This window comes from Delphinus delphis, chromosome X (assembly GCF_949987515.2).
Source record: "Delphinus delphis chromosome X, mDelDel1.2, whole genome shotgun sequence".
In the NCBI taxonomy this organism is placed as follows: Eukaryota; Metazoa; Chordata; class Mammalia; order Artiodactyla; family Delphinidae; genus Delphinus; species Delphinus delphis.
The window spans coordinates 30,158,811-30,181,921 of NC_082704.1; the positions used below are offsets into that span (position 1 = coordinate 30,158,811).

General features: G+C 36.2%; 1 protein-coding gene, 1 non-coding gene and 1 pseudogene across 2 annotated transcripts in view; 2 read left to right on the forward strand and 1 right to left on the reverse strand.

Annotated features, from left to right (window-relative positions):
- LRCH2 (leucine rich repeats and calponin homology domain containing 2) overlaps positions 1–22,311 on the forward strand; it is a 91,694-nt gene extending 69,383 nt beyond the window's left edge. Inside the window, exons 15-20 of the mRNA XM_060002925.1 lie at positions 6,187–6,231; positions 11,539–11,596; positions 12,358–12,470; positions 12,652–12,789; positions 12,943–13,020; positions 22,178–22,311. Of these exons, the coding sequence (XP_059858908.1) occupies positions 6,187–6,231; positions 11,539–11,596; positions 12,358–12,470; positions 12,652–12,789; positions 12,943–13,020; positions 22,178–22,297 (552 nt within the window). The 3' untranslated portion in view covers positions 22,298–22,311. The remainder of the gene's footprint in view (positions 1–6,186; positions 6,232–11,538; positions 11,597–12,357; positions 12,471–12,651; positions 12,790–12,942; positions 13,021–22,177) is intronic.
- LOC132418869 (ATP synthase subunit f, mitochondrial pseudogene) lies at positions 3,126–3,359 on the reverse strand (annotated as a pseudogene).
- On the forward strand, positions 9,628–9,756 carry LOC132419082 (small nucleolar RNA SNORA35). Its single transcript, XR_009518096.1, has one exon. It is a non-coding gene; the product is annotated as a small nucleolar RNA SNORA35 (small nucleolar RNA).
- Positions 22,312–23,111: the final 800 nt, after the last annotated feature.

Genomic DNA, 23,111 nt, shown 5'->3' on the forward strand with positions numbered 1-23,111 from the left:
AATTTCTCAGAGTGAAAGTATTCCAGAAAATACATTGCTTTATTAAAAATTGTAAGGCCAGCAGGTCCGGGGAAGGGCCCAGGGAGCCAGACGGAACCCCCGCCAAAGTGGCTGATGCAACCGACACCTGACATTGCCACACCACTCGGCCCCGGTCTTCCCGCTCCCCGAGGGGTGGAACCAACGGCTCTGAGGCTGATGCAACCGATACCTGACATTGCCACAACACCCGAGAGATTACCAAAAAAGGGCTGCTTCACACAGCAAGCACCTCCCCTGCGTCCGCCCCTATAAATTTTGTTCGTGCCCACACCTGGGCGCGACTTCTCTGGCCCCTTTCTCTCGGACCAGTGAACCTCGCCCGGGAGCGTTCCCAAATAAAGCTTGTTTAAGCTCTCCTCTGTTTTTGGTGCCGTTCCTTACAAAAATCTTTTACAGAAATTTATTAATATCATTTGAATAAGATATACAACAAAGTATGAAAATCTAACCTTTTTTCGACAATGTTCAATGTAAATTAGTAGCTTTAATTTCTTGTAAGAATGACAACACAAATTTCTAAATGCATTTGATGATTCATTTCTAAATAAAGTTTAAAAAAATCAGAATAACTATACCAAATTAGTTTTAAGGCTTATTTGATTTATTTAAATGCCATATATATTTGTCATCAAATGTATCTCACTACTTTTGTGATAAAACATTATAATGACTCTTAAAATACATATCTGATTTCATAAATATAGTACAATATTTTAACTTAATGGCTAACCCCAAGGAAAATATTTTTGTATATTTTCTCTGACCATGGTTAATTTTATACCGGAATAGGGAAGCCAACTGGGCTTCTGAAATAACCTGATTTGTTCTGAGTCAGAGTTTGTGCACAAGTACTGTCCCTTCTGTGAAATTAATATAAGCTTCAGAGATGAACTGATCTTTGTGTTTCTGAACAGGCCTTTATTGTAGTATTTGAATTTAGATATAATAAAACTTCAGTTATTCCAACTAATGTTAACTGACAGCTGAGTTGAATTAGTAAGAAGTTGGACTTATAGAATATTTAAAAATCTATGTATATATTCTGATTTGGATTTTAGGACCTTTAAATATGTGCAGTAATGTAAAACTAAGTATCTTCCTAAGTTTTCATGTATAATGGATATTTTAAATTAGAATAGCAGTTGAGTAATAATAATACAAGTCTCATTATCTAAGTTCTCGACTGTATCATCCTCTGTTTCTTTCCTTTATCAATTATCCGTTCACTCTTCTATGTCCTTTCTCTTTACCTTCCATCTTATAAATGTGCTCAGACCTCTACCATTATCCCTGATTCCCCTTTCAGCTGTTGCCTTATCTCTTTGTTTTCTTCTAGGGCCAAACTTGCCATTTCTAGATCTGCAGTTTCTGATCACTCCTTAACCCACTGCAGTCTGTCTTTTACCTCCATTTCTCCATGGAAATAGCCCCTCACTAGAGCCTAACATGTACCTACTAATGGCAAAATCTAGTGTAGCATTTGACAGTGATGACCACATCTTTCTTCTCAAAACTCCTTGCTTGGTTTCTGCCTCATTTTCCTTCCTTGATTCTTCTTTTTTCTTTTTGATGCTCCTGGCTAACTTTTCTTCTGATTTTTCTTCTGCTTGTTTTTAGGGGTCTCATCTTTTGTTACTCTCTCTGAAGCTTTTATGATTCCAGATGTCTCGTATTCTCCTGGGTCTAAAGTTACATCTCATAACTTTTTTTTCCTGTTCTCTGTACCTGTATTTCTAATTGTCTGGATGCCATGTATTTCAAATCAATATGTCTCCCCCTCCTGCCGCACCACCATGGAACTTGCTCCTCCTCTCTGTTCTTTATTTTAGTTAGTAGTAGTATTACCCACCCAGTTCTCTAAGCTCTATACGTCAGTCCTCCTTGATTTTGCTTTCTTTCTTTCTTCTTACCTTATTGGTCATCAGGATGCTAATTATGCATCTTTCTCCAATTCATTACCTCATCTCCATATCTACTGCCCTTGCTTTTGTTGGAACCCTCATTCTTTCTTGTCTGGGCATTTGTAATAACTTCTTAATGGTCCCCCTTTCTCTAGTTTCACAGTCCTTAGAGAAATCCCTGGCTTAAAATTCTTTATGGGCTCCCCATTATAACTTACATAAAATTTGGACTTTTAAAAAACTTCACGGCCATCCTTACCTACATCTTTAAGTTTTATTACCTGCCACAATTCACTCATTACTAGCTACTCTTTTTTACATAGGCTGAGCTTTTTTATTCCTTTGTGCTTTCCTTCTTCTGAGCATGCCCATTCTTTTATTCCTGAAAAATCCCTACTAATCATTTAAGATTTAGGGATGAGAGTATAGCATAGTAGTTAAGAGCTTTGACCTCAGAAATCAAACCACTTTGGTTCCAGTCCTTACTTAGATATCTACTAACTGAGTGACTTTGGCAAATTATCTAATCTTGCTGAGCTTATTACTTTTTTTTTTATCTTCAGATGACTCTAATAGTATCTTCCTTCATAGGATTATTATAACTACTGAATTATTTAATAATATAAAGTGCTTAGAACAGCACTTGCCACAGAGTATACACTAATAAATATTAGCTTATTATTCACTAAAATGTCATTCTTTTGTTTTTTTGTTTTTCTACCAGTCATCTTTTTTTTAAATAAATTTATTTATTTTATTTATTTATTTTTGGCTGTGTTGGGTCTTCGTTGCTATGCACGGGCTTTCTCTAGTTGTGGCGAGTGGGGGCTACTCACTGAGGTGGCTTCTCATTGCAGAACATGAGCTATTGGTGCCTGGGCTTCAGTAGTTGTGGCACATGGGCTCAGTAGTTGTGGCTCGTGGGCTCTAGAGTGTAGGCTCAGTGGTTGTGGCACACGGGCTTAGTTGCTCCGTGGCATGTGGGATCTTCCCGGACCAGGGCTCGAACCCGTGTCCCCTGCACTGGCAGGCGAATTCTTAACCACTGCACCACCAGGGAAGTCCCTACCAGTCATCTTTTTTCAGATGTTAATTCTCAATTAGGATATGAAAGGACTCAGCAAAGATCAGGGCTGCTGGGCAAAGAAGGTCATGGTCAGGAATGCAGACTGCTCCTCCTTTTCAGTGGTACTTGCATAACTGCTCATGTTTGAGTTCCTTGTAAGAAAGGCAGTAGTTGAAAAGCACATAAGCATGGAAAGTCCAGTGAAATACTTGTAATACTCATAGTAACCTCTTTGAAGCTCTCCAGCAGTGCCTTTAGGGGTGAAATCCTGCATCAGTATCAAGCTTGGGCAGCTCCCCTGTTTTGACATCCATGAGTTTCTTCGCCTTCACTAGTATGCCTGATGCCATCTTGGGGTCCTGGTGTCCAACTGTCTAAATGTCACTTTTTTGTTGAAGTAGAACAAGAACAAGTGTCGTCAGTGACATTGTGCCTAAGGATGGCAAATAGGTTTATTCACACATGTCAACTCTATTCAGTGGCTATCTGGAACATTGGATTGAAAGTATATTGAGGCTATGTCTGGAATCAGCTGTAAAGAGCACCTTGGTAGATTAGTGATAGTTGTCATAAGTCATAGGAGAGACAGTGGAGGAATTTAGGTCTTGTATTTGTCATCCCTAATGCTGCTCATCCTCCAGTTTGTGGTTGAGCTATCAGGTAGGTTATCTATTTTTCCAAGAGTTATGGAAGATAATGCTGCGTAAGTAAAGGGGGCTATTAACTAGAACCTTGAATGCCAGGCAGAGAAATTTGGACATAATCTGAAAGTTAGGTTTTTTCAACAGAAGAGTCATGAGTTGCACGTAGTATTTTGAAAAGGTCAATCTGCCACTGATTTGCAGGATAATTACTGGCGAGGAGGAATCAGAAGAACTTTAGTGGTTGTCATAACTGTATTTCCTTGATTCCTGCTCCTAAAAACAAGCACTGTTTTACATTCTAGAATTTGTGATATTAAGCATATTACCTCTGTGCCTTAGTATAAAATGGAGATAATACTGGGTTGGCCGAAAAGTGCCTTTGGTTTTTAATTTTAAAAAAAAGACACAGTTTTCATTTTCACCAAGAACTTTATTGAACAACATATTCACTCTTTTGTTCCACTACTTTTTCCAATTTTTCAGGCAACTTCATAATTCCATCGTCCCAGAACTTTTTGTCTTTTTGAGCAAAGAACTGTTCCAGGTGCCTTTTACAGTTTTCCAGGGATTTGAAATTTTTTTCGTTAAGAGAATTTTGTAAAGACCTAAATAAATGGAAACCCAAAGGTGCAATGTCTGAATATGGCGGATGAATCAGAACTTCCCAGCCAAGCTGTAACAGTTTTCGCCTGGTCATCAAAGAAACATGGGGTCTTGCGTTATCCTGATGGAAGATTATGCGTTTTCTGTTGACTAATTCTGGACGCTTTTCATTGAGTGCTGCTTTCAGTTGGTCTAAGTGGGAGCAGTACTTGTTGGAATTAATCGTTTGGTTTTCCGGAAGGAGCTCATAATAGAGGACTCCCTTCCAGTCCCACCATATACACAACATCACCTTCTTTGGTTGAAGACCAGCCTTTGGCATGGTTGGTGGTGTTTCATTTTGCTTGCCCCACGATCTCTTCCATTCCACATTATTATACAGTATCCACTTTTTATCTCCTGTCACAATTTGTTTTAAAAACAAAACATTTTCGTTACGTTTAAGTAGAGAATCGCCTGCAGAAATACGGTCAAGAAGGTTTTTTTCACTTAACTTACGTGGAACCCAAACATCAAAGCGATTAACATAACCAAGTTGGTGCAAATGATTTTCAACACTTGATTTGGATATTTTGAGTATGTCAGCTATCTCCTGCGTGGTATAACGTTGAGTGTTCTCGGTTAATGTCTCAATTTGATGGCTATCAACTCCAATTGGCCTACCCGACTGTGGAGCATAGTCCAGCAAGAAATCTCCAGCACAAAACTTCACAAACCACTTTTGACACGTTCGATCAGTCACAGCACCTTGTCCATACACTGCACAAACCTTTTTATGCATTTTGGTTGCGTTTTTACCTTTCTTGAAATAACAAAGCATAATATGCTGAAAATGTTGCTCTTTTGTTCCATCTTTTTGTTTTTTTTTTTTTTTTGCGGTATACGGGCCTCTCACTGTTGTAGCCTCTCCCGTTGCGGAGCACAGGCTCCAGACGCACAGGCTCGGCGGCCATGGCTCACGGGCCCAGCCGCTCTGCGGCATGTGGGATCTTCTCGGACCAGGGCATGAACCCGTGTCCCCTGCATCGGCAGGCGGACTCTCAACCACTGTGCTACCAGGGAAGCCCTGTTTCATCTTTAATATTAAAATGGCTATACAAAAATTTACCAATTTTGATAAGTCTTTTTTAAAATGCAAGCTGATATGACAGCTGTCACATACAATCTAACAAAACTGTTTTGAATGAAGTTAAAGACAACTAAGTGCTGCTAGAGCCATCTTACAGAAAAAACTGAATGAACCTTTTGGCCAACCCAATACTATTTACCTCAGGGTTAAGAATATTAAATGGGTTCATACATGTAACACACTTCAATCAGTGTGCGGTGTATAGTAAGCACTGGTATAAGTGTTATTATCACTGTTACTGTTATTGTATGGTCAATATATCCACTTAATATAGTATTTTTTTAACCTAACATCAGTAGGTTTCTTAAAAATGGATGACATTTTTGACTGGTGAGATTACAGGCTAGGCGTGAGATAGTGGGGCCTAGAACAGAATAATATTTGAGAGAATTCAGAAGAAGTAAGTCTGAGAGAGATTACAGAAAGAATTGACTTCTTGATGTTTTGTAAATAGTGGATTAAGAAAAAGGAGGATTTAAGACAGCACTCAGATAGCAAACCTGAATGAATGGGAAATGGATTGGTTTAGGAAGGAAATGTTACTTGATGTATGTACTTAGAACAATGCCTTGCACATAGAAAGTACTGTTTTGTGTTAGCTATTAGTAAGTAGTAGGACTGTTTAAACTGGTTATGTAATTAAACAGTTTATTTATCTTTACATATAATTTACATTTTATATATAATTTAGATAATTTAATAAAAGTACCAAAATGTGAATAAACCTCATATATAATTTACTAGTTAGAGAATTTATTTGTTCAAGGAAAAATAAAATAATGTGATTTAAATATTTTTCAGTATAAATCATCAAGGAAGAGTTCAAGTGGCAATGAAAACGATGAGGTGAGAAAACAGGGTAATATTAGCAATTGTTTAAAATATTTACTTTCACATGTAGTTGGCTCAATCAGAGTAAAATATAATTCATCTTTCAGTTTGTTATTGATTTAATGCACAAGTTTTTTCCAATAATAAAAACTGAGCATTGTTAGACAATTATTAATTTAATCATGTAATTTCCATCTGTCCCTTGTAGTTCAGCTTTAGAATTTTATTAACATTCATCTTGAAACTAATTAATTTAAAATTTTTACATTTTCCTATATTTTATCTTCTTAAATCAACCTGGTGGTCAATTGAGATTTTTCCTTTGGAATTTGTTAATCTCTTTTCACAGCTCTGTATACTATTTCAACACTTAAAATCAGATTTCTACTGTTTGTGCATTACTATAAATTTTTCTACCTCATCATTTTAAGCTGTACAGCAGCCTGGCATTTTTGAAATGATACAGTCTCATCACCATGAATACTTAAGCTTTGTGTATTTTTGTTTGGAAGGATTGGTAATTCATTTGATGTTGGATACTTGGCAGGGTTTCTGAAAACTCCTTTAATTTTAGGAAATGGAATCACCAAAAAAACGTTTGTTGTACCTGAGCTAGAAGTTCAGCTTGGATATTTTCCCTGTCCCTTTATATATTATATCCACTTTGATCCTGCCTGCTTCAATATCTAATCAGTTACCAAAACCTTTTTTTTTTGATACAGAAATATTCTGAATACATTCCCCACCTGCATTTCTGCTCTGGCACAGGCCCTCCTCATTTCTTGCCTGTATTACTGCAATAGCATCCTTGATCTTCTCCCTCTCTCCAGTCCATTCACCTCTCTGCTGCAAATGACTGTTTCAAAGAACACAAATATGATCAGGCCATTCCCTTGCTTAGAAACCTTCACTGTCTCCTCATCACTTAGAAGGTAAATTCAAGGTCCTTCTTCATTAAGCTCCTGCTTACCAAATCAGCCTCAACTCACAATTTGCCTTCCTTTCACCATACTGTCCAAAAATGTGGAATTACAAGGTTTTCTGCACTCATCCTTACATTTATTGCTTTTTTTAAAACATTTTTATTGGAGTATAATTGCTTTACAATGTTGTGTTAATTTCTGCTGTACAACAAAGTGAATCAGCTATACATATACATATATCCCCATATCCCCTCCCTCTTGGGCCTCCCTCCCACCCTCCCTATCCCACCCCTCTAGGTGGGCACAAAGCACCAAGCTGATCTCCCTGTGCTGTACAGCAGCTTCTCACTAGCTATCCATTTTACATTTGGTAGTGTATATATGTCAGTGCTACTCTCTCACTTCATCCCAGCCTCCCCTTCCCCTTCCCTATGTCCTCAAGTCCATTCTCTACGTCTGCATCTTTATTCCTGTCCTGCCTCTAGGTTCTAAAGAAACATTTTTTTTTATTCCATATATACGTGTTAACATACGGCATTTGTTTTTCTCTTTCTGACTTACTTCACTCTGTATGACAGATTCTAGGTCCATCCACCTCACTACAAATATCTCAATTTCGTTTCTTTTTATGGCTGAGTAATATTCCATTGTATATATGTGTCACATCTTCTTTATCCATTCATCTGATGATGGACACTTAGGTTGTTTCCATCTCTGGGCTATTGTAAATAGTGCTGCAATGAACATTGGGGTACATATGATTTTTGAATTATGGTTTTCTCAGGGTATATGCCCAGTAGTGGGATTGCTGGATCATATGGTAGTTCTATGTGTAGTTTTTTAAGGAACCTCCATACTGTTCTCCACAGTGGCTGTATCAATATACATTCCCACCAACAGTGCAAGAGTGTTCCTCATGACATTTTTTTTCTTATATTCCATATATATGTGTTAGCATATGGTATTTGTCTTTCTCTTTCTGACTTACTTCACTCTGTATGACAGACTCTAGGTCCATCCACCTCAGTACAGATAACTCAATTTCATTTCTTTTTATGGCTGAGTAATATTCCATTGTATATATATGCCACATCTTCTTTATCCATTCATCTGTCAATGGACATTTAGGTTGCTTCCATGTCGTGGCTGTTATTACTTCTGTGCCTTTGTCCTTGTTGTCCTCTCATCTTGGAATATTGTTAAACATCTACTCAGTTTTTTAGTTTCTCAGGAAACTTGATTTTATCCACCACCCCCACTGTTTCCCCAAGTGCCCCTTATCTGTGCCTCATAATATATCATGCATAGCTCTATCCTTATACTGAGAAGGTTGTACTACCCATGTAAATGAATCTGTTTTCCCCCTAGACTGAGAGATCCTTGAGTGGATGATATTTTACCAAATTTCAGTGTTCCCAGTGTCTAGCACCAGTGTCTGACATATAGTAGATAGTAATCATTTGTTGATGATGAATACATGTCGTCTGTGGTATGCATATTCAAGATTAAATGTTAAGAATTTTGTATTTGTTTAGTAGTAATCATTGAAAAAACATGGACCATTTAGTAGTATTTTATGCAATTCAATTAATTCTTTGTCATTATTTCTAAGCCTATGTTAGATACACATAATTTTCCAGGTAAATGTTATTATTTGGCGTGATGGAATTTTTGCATGCTTCCATGTACCTGTCTCAGATTGTAACATATTGTTGCCATTTCCCATCAGGAATTAATCTTAACACATGGCTATTTTCTATAGAAAGGTTTTTCATTTGTGATATTTAAAGGAAATATATTTATAAGAAAATATTTGATGTAAGTAGATACTACTTCTAAAACTTTAAAGGGCTTATGAATCACCTGAAATACAGATTCTGATTCAGTAGGTCTTGGGTGGGGCCTGAGATTCTGCATTTCTAACAAGCTCCCAGAGGATGCTGATGCTACTGGTCCACAGACCACACTTTGGCAAGGTGGTAGATGGCATTTTCCAGATTCTTCCTTTAGTAGTTAATCAAAAATTTTTCAGTTTTCCTTTTATATGTCTAAATCATCATTCATATTTTAATTTCATCTTTCATCTTCTTGTTTTTATATTTTAGCAAGACAGTGATAATGCTAATATGTCACCACAATCTCCAGTATCATCTGAGGTACAAGTTCTGTTTTTAAATGTGTTTACATAGGTTTCTTTGTCTCTTCTCTCTAACCTCATCTTTCTTTTTTTTAAGTGTAATTTATTCACCCATATTTAAAAATCCATAGTAGGTTAATTTATACAAACCTAGCCTATAAAAAATTCTAAGAACACTATATTTTTGAACAAATATTCGTAATCAATATCACTTAAATTAGTTATTGAAAAATGCCTATAGATCACAGAAAATAATTCACTTTATACATTTTTTTAGGTTTTATAATTCATCCATATTTTGAAATCAATGATAAGAACAGCTTTCAGATTTTAAATTTGAAAAAAGTACTTCAGCATTGTGCAATGGCCTTTGGTTTTTCTCATAACCAGTTAGGTCTGAAAGCAATGCAAGAAAAACTTCCTTTTTCCACGAGAAACATCCCTGTAGTGGGTTGTTCCTATCGACAGGAGGGTACACCTTTCCTAGTATCTTAGACCTAAGGAGGAGCATGGGGAGAAGGGGTAGATGAAAGTTAGAGTTTCTGAGATCTCAATCAAATACTTTGGTGGTTTGAATGATTAACTCTTCTAATTTAGTTAAACCTATTGCTTCACAATAAGAGATAAATTTAAAAAATTCTAAACAGTATCTCTTCTACTTCAGATTACTTTAGTATTCTAAAAGTGTATTGGCATTAGTAAATAGATGATTATGTGTTTATTTGGTGAATTCAGAACTTTGTCTGAACGTTTGGATGATCCAAATTCACCATATAACTTTGGTTAATTAGCCAGTATTTCATCTTATATAGGTGATGTTAATTTTTTAAAAAGCCAGGATTCTTTGTCTATTGTTTTGGGTGAGTTGCATTATAAAACTGTTAAATGGACGTGGACATTAATTTTATAAATATGTTTCTAAATTATTTATATGGCAGGAAAATGGTTTGCATTCTTTTAGAAAATAATTTAAATTAGGATATCCTAAAATTAGTCTTTGTCACATGCTTTTGTAAATCCTTTTTTTACTTTCAGTTATAACAAATGTAAGTGCTGCCTTATTTAACTAGGTACTTTATGATTTTATGATCTGTGCTCACGGGGAGAGTATCAGTGCCAGTTTTCTCAAATAAATTATATTGCTTTTATAATACATTTTTCCTTACATTTGGATAAGTGAAAATTTTGTCTGGAAATTCATAACACCTTAACCAAAGTAATCAAGACAAACTGAGACTTGTAGAGGGATAGGGTGGTGAGCATGTATTTTAGTAGCTCAACTGACTTTCAACTTGAATTGCTTATCATATGTTAATCAGAAAATTAAGAGAGTCAACAGAATTCTGATTGTTTTAGTTTCATCTGTGAAAGGAAAATGATAAAAACAATTAGTATAGTGCTTTACTATTAACAAAGTGCTTGCCTATACATTTAAACCTAAGAGCAGTCCCATGAGCTGGGTAGTATCCTCATTATTTTACAGCTGCAGAGACTGATAACTTTTCCTAAAGACTCCAGTCGATAAATGGTAGAGAAGTGACTGAAGCCCAAACTCTGGCTACTTCAGTTGTTGTACAGATTAAATAAGATGCTGCTAAAATTACATTATCTTTCCATCTTATAATTTACAAAGTGTTTTCTTTTAGTTATCTCACTTAATCTTTACAACATCCCATTTTAAAGATGAAGGAACAGTTACAGAGAAATTATATGTTTTGCTCAAGGCTTAGCCTAAACTTTCTGACTCTAAGTTCAGATTTTTAAAATATACCACAGTTCTTTCCAAAGCACACTACTGTGTGAAAGCACTTTGAAACAATGTGCATTCAGATAGAAGAAATAATACTTTATTATCTATCACTCTGCAGCCCCTATTAGTATGAATGTGTATATTTGCCTCAGATTATCCACTAAGGGTCAAGTCCACAGTAGGCACTGAGTAAGTTTTACTAATTTCACTTATCTTTTCATTGAAGCTTTTTTTCATTTTGGGGGAGACTTTAATCTGGTTCTTCATTCAAAAAATATCTATTTTATATGCTTCAATAATTTTCATTTTCCTTATACTATGAGGGAGAAGTCAATTAGCAAATATTTATAGACCTTTTAAAAGTGAAATATATCAATTTGAATTGAAATGCAGTTTACCTTTCTCTACTACACTAATCATGGAAAAAAATACTTCTCAAAATTGGAATGGATATGAATAACTACCTTGATTATTTTGAAAGAAAAGAGGTTTTATTTGTTTTTTGTTTTTAGGATTATGATAGAACTGATGCTTTTTCACATGGTCCCTTTGGCTTGAAGCCTAGATCAGGTAAATATATATTCTGCAAATAAAATTTATTGACTATATATGAAACGAGTTTCTCAGCTTAAATGGGATTGATTCCATAGTTTTAAGTACACATAGATTCTTTCCCCTCTCCTAAAAGTAATTTTCTCTTAACCTTATTTGTCTTTCCAATTCCCATTCCCCATTTCTTTCTTCCTCTTTACTTTCAAGCTCCTGAAACCTCAGCTTTTTGCCTTAGATATACTGCAGTCTTATTTCTACTCTACTGTGACTGCTATTAGAATGACCACTCTGCCAGCAGACCAAACACTGTTTGAAATTATAGCACTCCATTATATTGTGGTTTTAAAAAGGGATCTTTTCGCATTTGGCAAGCCCAAAAGAAAATGGATCCATGTTACTTGGCAAGGTATTGAATTATAGTTTTTATTCGTGAATAACTGTATTGACCTTCAAGAATAATTTCCTTTTTCTTTAAAGATAATAAAGGCTGATTTGTGTTCAGTAATAATTCTTAACCTGGATCATAAGTTTCTAATAATATATGTTTAAGTAAGAACATGTATAGGTGGTAGAAATTGTTACACTTGTCTTCCCTGTTACTTTCAATTATGCAAATAAGCAGATTTCAGTTATATTCTGTAAAAAATATTTAGAATTTGTTAATAATAATAGTGTTTTATGTCATTTTGTTCTGGTTCTTTTTATCATGTCTCTTTCCCCACCGATGGTTGATCCTTCCTGTTAGCTTTGTAATAAGCTAGGAAATTTCTGTTTTATAGCTTTTAGCCGCTCATCTCGTCAGGAATATGGGGCAGCAGATCCAGGTTTTACAATGAGAAGAAAGATGGAACATCTACGGGAAGAACGAGAGCAAATACGACAACTTCGCAATGTAAGTCATATTGACCTTTCAGGTCTCCTTTATAGAAATGGGTTTAATGTGGAAAATTAACAAGGTATATTTTATTTTCAGTACTCTTTAAAATTTTAGATTACATAATGATTAGTTGCATAAATATATAACATATATGTTTAGATAGAATATCTGTGATTTATACCCGTTTCTTTTGTAGAATCTCGAATCCAGGTTAAAAGTAATTTTGCCTGATGACATTGGAGCTGCACTGATGGATGGGGTTGTTCTTTGCCATTTAGCCAATCACATAAGGCCACGCTCTGTAGCTAGTATTCATGTGCCATCACCAGCAGTGGTAAGTTTTGTCTGCAATTTGTTAGTTCTCTAAAGGAAGATAGAGCTTCTTGAAACAATCTTTAAATAATATACTTCAATAAATTTAATTTTCAGTTTTTATTAATTTTGTATAAATATACCTGAAAATATACCTTTTTTTCTTACTTTACAGCCTAAACTTAGCATGGCAAAATGTCGAAGAAATGTAGAAAATTTTCTTGATGCTTGTAAAAAGCTGGGTGTCTCACAGGTAATTATTTTTCTAACAAAATGATCATTTAATTATTAATTTATTGCATGCAAACTGGATTCTTCTTCACAGTAGGAATGAGTAATGCTTTCTGAACATGAAAATGAATACCTTCCCTTGGTACCTTCTACTGAGTCCCAGCTTCAACTGTAACAGCTATCTAATGAATGATTTTAAGCTGCTTTTAAAGTAATTGTAGAAATAGTTTCAGTTTTTCACCATTGAGGGTGATGTTGGCTGTGGGTTTGTCATATATGGCCTTTATTATGTTGAGGAAAGTTCCCTCTATGCCTACTTTCTGCAGGGTTTTTATCATAAATCGGTGTTGAATTTTGTCGAAAGCTTTCTCTCCATCTATTGAGATGATCATATAGTTTTTCTCCTTCAATTTGTTAATATGGTGTATCACATTGATTGATTTGCGTATATTGAAGAATCCTCGCATTCCTAGGATAAACCCCACTTGATCATGGTGTATGATCCTTTTAATGTGCTGTTGCATTCAGTTTGCTAGTATTTTGTGGAGGATTTTTGCATCTATGTTCATCAGTGATATTGGCCTGTAGTTTTCTTCCTTTGTGACATCTTTGTCTGGTTTTGGTATCAGGGTGATGGTGGCCTCATAGAATGAGTTTGGGAGTGTTCCTCCCTCTGCTATATTTTGGAAGAGTTTGAGAAGGATAGGTGTTAGCTCTTCTCTAAATGTTTGATAGAATTCGCCTGTGAAGCCATCTGGTCCTGGGCTTTTGTTTGTTGGAAGATTTTTTTTTTTTTTTTTTTGCGGTACGCGGGCCTCTCACTGTTGTGGCCTCTCCCATTGCGGAGCACAGGCTCCGGACGCGCAGGCTCAGCGGCCATGGCTCACGGGCCTAGCCACTCCATGGCACGTGGGATCTTCCTGGACCGGGGCACGAACCCGTGTCACCTGCATTGGCAGGCAGACTCTCAACCACTGCACCACCAGGGAAGCCCTGTTGGAAGATTTTTAATCACAGTTTCAATTTCAGTGCTTGTGATTGGTCTCTTCATATTTTCTATTTCTTCCTGGTTCAGTCTTGGCAGGTTGTGCATTTCTAAGAATTTGTCCATTTCTTCCAGGTTGTCCATTTTATTGGCATATAGTTGCTTATAGTAATCTCTCATGATCCTTTGTATTTCTGCAGTGTCAGTTTTTACGTCCTCGTTTTCATTTCTAATTCTATTGATTTGAGTCTTCTCCCTTTTTTTCTTGATGAGTCTGGCTAATGGTTTATCAATTTTGTTTGTCTTCTCAAAGAACCAGCTTTTAGTTTTATTGATCTTTGGTATTGTTTCCTTCATTTCTTTTTCATTTATTTCTGATCTGATTTTTATTTCTTTCCTTCTGCTAACTTTGGGGTTTTTTGTTCTTCTTTCTCTAATTGCTTTAGGTGTAAGGTTAGGTTGTTTATTTGAGATATTTCTTGTTTCTTAAGGTAGGATTGTATTACCCTAAACTTCCCTCTTACAACTGCTTTTGCTGCATCCCATAGGTGTTGGGTGGTTGTGTTTCCATTGTCATTTGTTTCTAGGTGTTTTTTGAGTTCCTCTTTGATTTCTTCAGTGATCTCTTGGTTATTAAGTAGTGTATTGTTTAGCCTCCAAGTGTTTGTATTTTTTACAGATTTTTTCCTGTAATTGATATCTAGTCTCATAGCGTTGTGGTCAGAAAAGATACTTGACACGATTTCGATTTTCTTAAATTTACCAAGGCTTGATATGTGACCCAAGATATGATCTGTCCTGGAGAATGTTCTGTGAGCACTTGAAAAGAGTGTGTATTTTGTTGTTTTTGGATGGAATGTCCTATAAATATCAATTAAGTCCATCTTGTTTAATGTACCAAATAAAGCTTGTGTTTCCTTATTTATTTTCATTTTGGATGATCTGTCCATTGGTGAAAGTGGGGTGTTAAAGTCCCCCACTATGATTGTGTTACTATCGATTTCCCCTTTTATGTCTGTTAGCATTTGCCTTATGTATTGAGGTGCTCCTATGTTGGATGCATAAATATTTACAATTGTTATATCTTCTTCTTGGATCGATCCCTTGATCATTATGTAGTGTCCTTCTTTGTCTCTTGTAATAGTCTTTGTTTTAAAGTCTATTTTGTCTGATATGAGAATTGCTACTCCAGCTTTCTTCTGATTTCCATTTGCATGGAATATCTTTTCCATACCCTCACTGTCCGTCTGTATGTGTCCCTAGGTCTGAAGTGGGTCTCTTGTAGACAACATATATACGGGTCTTGTTTTTGTATCCATTCAACCAGTCTATGTCTTTTGGTGGGAGCATTTAGTCCATTGACATTTAAGGTAATTATTGATATGTATGTTCCTATTACCATTTTCTTAATTGTTTTGGGTTTGTTATTGTAGGTCTTTTCTTTCTCTTGTGTTTCCTGCCTAGAGAAGTTCCTCTAGCATTTGTTGTTTTGCTGGTTTGGTGGTGCTGAATTCTCTTAGCTTTTGCTTGTCTCTAAAGGTTTTAATTTCTCCATCAAATCTGAATGAGATCCTTGCTGTGTAGAGTAATCTTGGTTCTAGATTTTCCTCCTTCATCACTTTAAATATGTCCTGCCACGCCCTTCTGGCTTGCAGAGTTTCTGCTGAAAGATCAGCTGTTAACGTTATGGGGATTCCCTTGTGTGTTATTTGTTGCTTTTCTGTTGCTGCTTTTAATATGTTTTCTTTGTATTTAATTTTTGATAGTTTGATTAATATGTGTCTTGGTGTGTTTCTCCTTGGATTTATCCTGAATGGGACTCTCTGTGCTTCCTCGACTTGATTAACTATTTCCTTTCCCATATTAAGGAAGTTTTCAACTATAATCTCTTCAAAGATTTTCTCAGTCCCTTTGTTTTTCTCCTCTTCTTCTGGGACGCCTGTAATTCGAATGTTGGTGCCTATAATGTTGTCCCAGAGGTCTCTGAGACTGTCCTCAATTCCTTTCATTCTTTTTTCTTTATTTTGCTCTGTAGTAGTTATTTCCACTGTTTTATCTTCCAGGTCACTTATCCATTCTTCTGCCTCAGTTATTCTGCTGTTGATCCCTTCTAGAGAATTTTTAATTTCATTTATTGTGTTTTTCATCACTGTTTGTTTGCTCTTTAGTTCTTCTAGGTCCCTGTTAAATGTTTCTTGCATTTTGTCTGTTCTATTTCCAAGATTTTGCACCATCTTTACTATCGTTATTCTCAATTCTTTTTCAGGTAGACTGCCTATTTCCTCTTCATTTGTTAGGTCTGGTGGGTTTTTATCTTGCTCCTTCATCGGCTGTGTGTTTTTCTGTCTTCTCGTTTTGCTTATCTTACTGTGTTTGGAGTCTCCTTTTTGCAGGCTGTAGGTTCATAGTTCCCGTTTTTTTTGGTGTCTGTCCCCAGTGGCTAAGGTTGGTTCAGTGGGTTGTGTAGGCTTCCTGGTGGACAGGACTAGTGCCTCTGTTCTGGTGGATGAGGCTGGATCTTGTCTTTCTGGTGGGCAGGTCCATGTCTGGTGGTGTGTTTTGGGGTGTCTGTGGCCTTATTATGATTTTAGGAAGCCTCTCTGCTAATGAGTGGGGTTGTGCCTGTCTTGCTAGTTGTTTGGCATAGGGTGTCCAGCACTGTAGCTTGCTGGTCGTTGAGTGAAGCTGGGTCTTGGTGTTGAGATGGAGACCTCTGGGAGATTTTCGCCGTTTGATATTACGTGGAGCTGGGAGGTCTCTTGTAGACCAGTGTCCTGAACTTGGCTCTCCCACCTCAGAGGCACGGACCTGAGGCGTGGCTGGGGCACTAAGAGCCTGTCATCAACATGGTATGAAACTCCAGAACTCCACACTCCTGAGGCCCCTGTCTGGATGTGCCACCTCTCCCCTTCTGTGCAGGTCCAGTTAATTTTTATATGTGTTGAAAAGTATGGATTGAAGTTATCTTTTTTTAGGCCTGGGATTGGTTACACACATTTTTTTTAAACATTATTATTGAGATATAATTAACATACCATAAAATTCACCCATTTAAAGTATATAATTCAATGATTTTTAGTATATTCACAGAGTTGGGCAGCAGTCTAAGTGTAGAATATTTTTTTGCTTTTTGCATTTTTGAGTGTTTTATTTATATGAAACTGGATAAAATGTGTTTATTTCTCAGACAGAAAAGACATGTGGAGGTAGAAATGTACCTTTCAACTATTCATGGGTACACAGGTACACTGGGGAGATTGTAAAAGTGCAGATTGTGATTCAGTAGGTCTGGTGGGCCTGAGTTCTAGTTTTTTCACAAGCTCATTTTTTTGTTTAACATCTTTATTGGAGTATAATTGCTTTACAATGGTGTGTTAGTTTCTGCTTTATAACAAAACGAATCAGTTATACATATGTTCCCACATATCTTGCCTCTTGCGTCTCCCTCCCTCCCACCCTTCCTATCCCACCCCTCTAGGTGGTCACAAAGCACCGAGCTGATCTCCTTGTGCTATGCGGCTCCTTCCCACTAGCTATCTATTTTACATTTGGTAGTGTATATATGTCCATGCCACTCTCTCACTTTGTCACAGCTTACCCTTCCCCCTCCCCATATCCTCAAGTCCATTCTCTAGTAGGTCTGTGTCTTTATTCCCATCTTACCCCTTGGTTCTTCATGACATTTTTTTTTCTTAGATTCCATATATATGTGTTAGCATACGGTATTTGTCTTTCTCTTTCTGACTTACTTCACTCTGTATGACAGACTCTAGGTCCATCCACCTCACTACAAATAACTCAATTTCGTTTCTTTTTATGGCTGAGTGATATTCCATTGTATATATGTGCCACATCTTCTTTATCCATTCATATGATGATGGACACTTAGGTTGCTTCCATCTCCTGGCTATTGTAAACAGAGCTGCAATGAACATTTTGGTACATGACTCTTTTTGAATTATGGCTTTCTCAGGGTATATGCCTAGTAGTAGGATTGCTGGGTCATATGGTATTTCTATTTGTAGTTTTTTAAGGAACCTCCATACTGTTCTCCATAGTGGCTATGCCAATTCACATTCCCTAAGTGTAGAATATTTTTATCACCCCAGAAAGAAACCTCTTACGTGTTAACAGTCCCTCTCCTGTTCTACCTCTATGAATTTTCCTATTCTGGACATCACATATTCATGACATCATATGTTATGGGGTCTTTTGTGTCTGGCTTCTTTCATTTAGCATAATACTCTCAAGGTTCATCCATGTTGTAGCATAAAGCAGTACAGACATACCCAGTTTTATTGCACTTCACTTTATTGTGCTTCACAGATACTGCATTTTTTACGAATTGAAGGTTTGTGGCAACCCTGCATTGTCAGATGATGATTAGAATTTTTTAGCAAGAAAGTATTTTATAATTAAGGTTTGTTTTAAGACAGTGTTATTGCACACTAATAGATTGCAGTATAATGTAAACATAACTTTTGTATTCACTAGGAAACAGAAGTTCATGTGACTTACTTTATTGTAATATTTGCTTTATTTTGGTGATCTAGAACTGGAGTCTCTATCTCTGAAATATGGCTCTACCTCATTTTTTAGGGCTCTATGTATATACCACAGTTTGTTTACCATTCATCAGTTGATGGATATTAGGGCTGTTTCCACTCATTGTTTATTATGAATAATGCTGCTATGCACATTCATGAACACGTTTTTGTTTGAAAATGTTTTAATTCTCTTAGTTAACTACGTAATATGGTAGTTTATATGGTTGCTCTATGCTGGATTATATGGTAGCTCTATGTTTACCTTTCTGAGGAACTTCTAAGTTATTTTCTGATTTACATTACCACCAGCAATGTATGAGGGTTCTAATTTCTCTGAATCCTCACCAACAATTATTATTGTCTACCTTTTTTTTTTTTTTTTTGCGGTACACGGGCCTCTCACTGTTGTGGTCTCTCCCGTTGCGGAGCACAGGCTCTGGACACGCAGGTTCAGCGGCCATGGCTCACGGCCCCAGCCGCTCCGTGGCATGTGGGATTTTCCTGGACCGGGGCACGAACCCGTGTCCCCTGCATTGGCAGGCGGACTCGCAACCACTGCGCCACCAGGGAAGCCCTTGTCTACCTTTTTGATTCTAGTCATACTAGTGGGTCTGAAGTGGTCTCATTGTGGGTTTTTTTAAAAAATATTTATTTATTTATTTGGCTGCACCAGGTCTTAGTTGCAGCATGCAGGATCTAGTTCCCTGACCGGGGATCGAACCCGGGCCCCCTGCATTGGGAGCACGGAGTATTAACCGCTGGACTACCAGGGAAGCCCCATTGTGGTTTTGATTAGCATTTCCTTAATGATTAATGATGTTGGGCATCTTTTTGTGTGCCTATTGACTATTTGTATATATTCTTTGGAGAAATGTCTTTTCAAATCCTGTGCTCATTTGTTAATTGAATTAGTCTCCTTTTTATTATTAACTTCTGTATATATTCCAGATACAGGTTCCTTATGAGAAATATGATTCTAGTTTTCTGAGAGTTCTTACCACAAATGGATGTTGTTGTGTCAAGTGCTTTTTCTACATCTGCTAACATATTTTTTCTTTCACAGCATTGTGAATTACATTGGTTGATTTTCAGATATTAACTCAAACCTGGACTGCTGGGATAAACCCTACTTGGTCATGATGGATTTTGTTGTTGTTATTTTTATATTGTTGGATTCAATTTGCTAAAATTTTGTTTAGCCCTTTTGCATCTATGTTAGTGGGGTTATTAGTCTTCTGTTTTCTTTCTTTTAATGGTTTTGCCTGGTTTTGGTGTCCAGGAATGCTGACCTCATGGAACATGTTAGGAAGTATTCCCTGCTGTTCACTTTTCTTGAAGATTTTGGGTAGAATTGCTATTATTTCTTTATTTAGTCAAATTCATTATTGAACCTTGAAGCCATCTAGGCAAGGGGTTTTCTTTGTGGGAAAGTATTTAACTACAATTCAATTTCTTTATTAGATATAGGGCTATTCTATTTTTCTGTTTGTTCTTGTATGAGCTTTGGTATACTGTATCTTTCAAAGAATTTGTCCATTTCATGTAGTTTGTCAAACTTATTGTTATAATGTTGTTTATAATGTCCCCCTTATTATCATTTTAGTATTTGTAGACTCTCTTGTGGTGTCACTTCTTTTATTCCTGATATTGTTAATTCTTGTATTTTCTCTCTTTTTTGTGATTAATCTAGCTAGGGATTTATGAATTTGAAAAAATTTTCTCAATGAACTAATGTTTGGTTTCATTGATTTTTTTTTTGCTATTATTTTCTGTTTTTTAATTTTATTGTTTTCCTCTCTCATCTTCATTATTTCCTTCTTTATGCTTACCATTGGTTTACTTTGCTTTTCTTTTTCTAGTTTCTAAGATGAGAGTTGAGGTCATTGATGTGACACCTGTTTTTCTTTTCTAATATATATTTTAGTGATTTTTTGAATAAATAAGCAAAATATTAGGAGGGCAACAAATGTTGCAGTGAAAATGGAGTGAGAAGATAGTTTTTGAGAACTCTTGATAAATGAGATATTATCAGTAGTATTTGGTGATTGACTTACGGGAGTAAGGAGGAAAGAGACTACTATGATTCCCAGGTTTATGTTGAGAGAGATTGAATAGTGTATTACTCGCTGAGGTATAGAATACAGAGGAGAAGTTAATTTAGTAAGAAGTAGTTCTGTTGTGGACATATTGATTTTGATTTGTCTGTTGGATATCCATTTGGCTGTATCAAGTTGACATTTGTATCTGGAGCTCAATAGAGAGATCTTGGCAGGAAATAAAGATTTGAAAGTTACCAGGATGGAAAATATAGTTGTTACTATTTGGGAATAAGGGCCCTGTCTTGCCAAGGCTTCCAATGTTTCTAGAAACACTGAATTAAAAAAAAAAAGTGGGCTTCCCTGGTGACGCAGTGGTTGAGAGTCCGCCTGCCGATGCAGGGGACACGGGTTCATGCCCCGGTCCGGGAAGATCCCACATGCCGCGGAGTGGCTAGGCCCGTGAGCCATGGCCGCTGAGCCTGCGCGTCCGGAGCCTGTGCTCCGCAACGGGAGAGGCCACAACAGTGAGAGGCTCATGTACTGCAAAAAAAAAAGTAATGTTTCTAGATTTTTAAAACACTGTGGTAGCTAACTAAAACAAATTATGGACCAGATGGGACCTGTAGATGGTCTGTTTGCCACCCAGTGTATCCATTCTTATTTTCCTGAGATGAGCGAGTGTCCCACCTGAAGCAGTAGAATGCATTGTTTCTTCAAAAATGCTACCAAATTTATTTGTTGTGCACATGCATGCAGACCTTCAGTTAAAACCCTTGTAGTTTTGATGAGGCTTTGAGAATACCAAGGAGAGGATATAGTTTGAAAAGAGAAGAGGGTGAAGACAGAACCGTTGGAAACATTAAGATTGTTAGAAGAGGATCGGTGAAGGCTAATGAAACCTAATGCAAAGTTGTCTCTGAACCCTCTTTCTCATAGAGTTGTGAATATCAAATGACACACGTGATGACTTAGAAGAGAAGACATTTGTTATTTATTAAACTCTAGACTATTGGAACTAAGAAGCAACACATCACTAGAAGCTGGAGGGAAGTAACCTTAAGACAATAAAAAGTACTGAAGTGCTGTATACATCACAGACCATGGAACCTCAGAACTGATAGAAAGAACCAGAGTGGCTAGTTTTGTATAGGACTGAACAGTTTACAAAGTGGTTCCGTATATAGACTGCTCTGTTTGTTTCTCACACAGTTCCATTTTCAGGTTGAAGAAACAGAGTCTCAGGGAATTTTAGTACCTTTAGTACTTCATATGGCCCTTAGATCCCTTGGCTGGAAATGTAGTGCTCTTTCTGCTGTAGCATGAAAGCTTAGGGAACATTTAGCACCACTGTCTCACTTTAAAATATTTGCTTATTGTGTGTATCAGATCAACTTCAGGTCAAAATACAACCTGTAAAATAGAATTCCATACCATAAAAATGTATTGAAACAGACATTTTAAAATTAGATTTTAATCTAATTAGAATTGTGTACTTTTAACTTGAAGTTTCATAAAAAGCATGTTTTAAAAACCCAGTTCTGACTTTTTCAGGTTTTGCTACACTATTAAAAAGCAAATGTTCAGATATCATTTGTTTTTTTTTTTCAGGAAAGACTCTGTTTGCCTCATCATATTTTGGAAGAAAGAGGTCTTGTGAAAGTTGGTGTCACAGTTCAGGCTCTTCTTGAATTACCTACAACCAAGGCATCTCAGCTTTCTACGGCTTGATTATAACATTTAAAAATCATAAGTGTCTAGTTTCATTTGAAGTGATTTCAAATATCTCAAATTTATGAATAAGGATGTCTAATCAAAAATAATTTTATTACATCAAGCCTTAGGTTTAATAAATATTATGTTAAAACATTAAAATTCAATTTTGCATTGCCCAAACTTCTTTTGGGGGAAAACTGGATCAACTTAAGAGTTTTTGATAAATTCAAATTCTCTTTTTACTAAGTCAGCTGATAACCTTGATTATTTTTCAATAATCAGATTAATACTAAATTTAAAATGTGGTTTCAATTCAATAATCACATTAGGTTTAATTTTTTTTATCATAGCATACTGGTGAACATGTGGATAAGGTAATCATTTTTTACCAATTTAAAACAATTCTATATTTGAGTTATTTAATATGCTTGTAATTCTAGTTTATACATAATTTCTTCAATCTTTGGTCTTAGTTTTCTAGAAAAAAGTGAGTAGAAATTATAGAACTCTGGCTTTATATTAAATTCTTTTAGTATTATAGGTTGGTGCCAAAATATTTTCAGTTGTACTGTAGATTGTTTACATGTGAAGTGCCTGTGTAATTGATGACTCTTATATAGTCTTAAGCATTTTTGCAATTTCTTTTTATGTATTAATGGAATCAATGGAATTTTAAAATATTTTAGTAGATTTTGTAAGTTCAGTAATATGTGAGGATAAATGTGCCTCACATTGTGACATTTGTGTTTTTTATTTAGTCCATTGCAGTTTTCGTAAATTGGTTATTTCATGTTGTCAGAAAAACAATGTTAATATGCTTAATTTATGC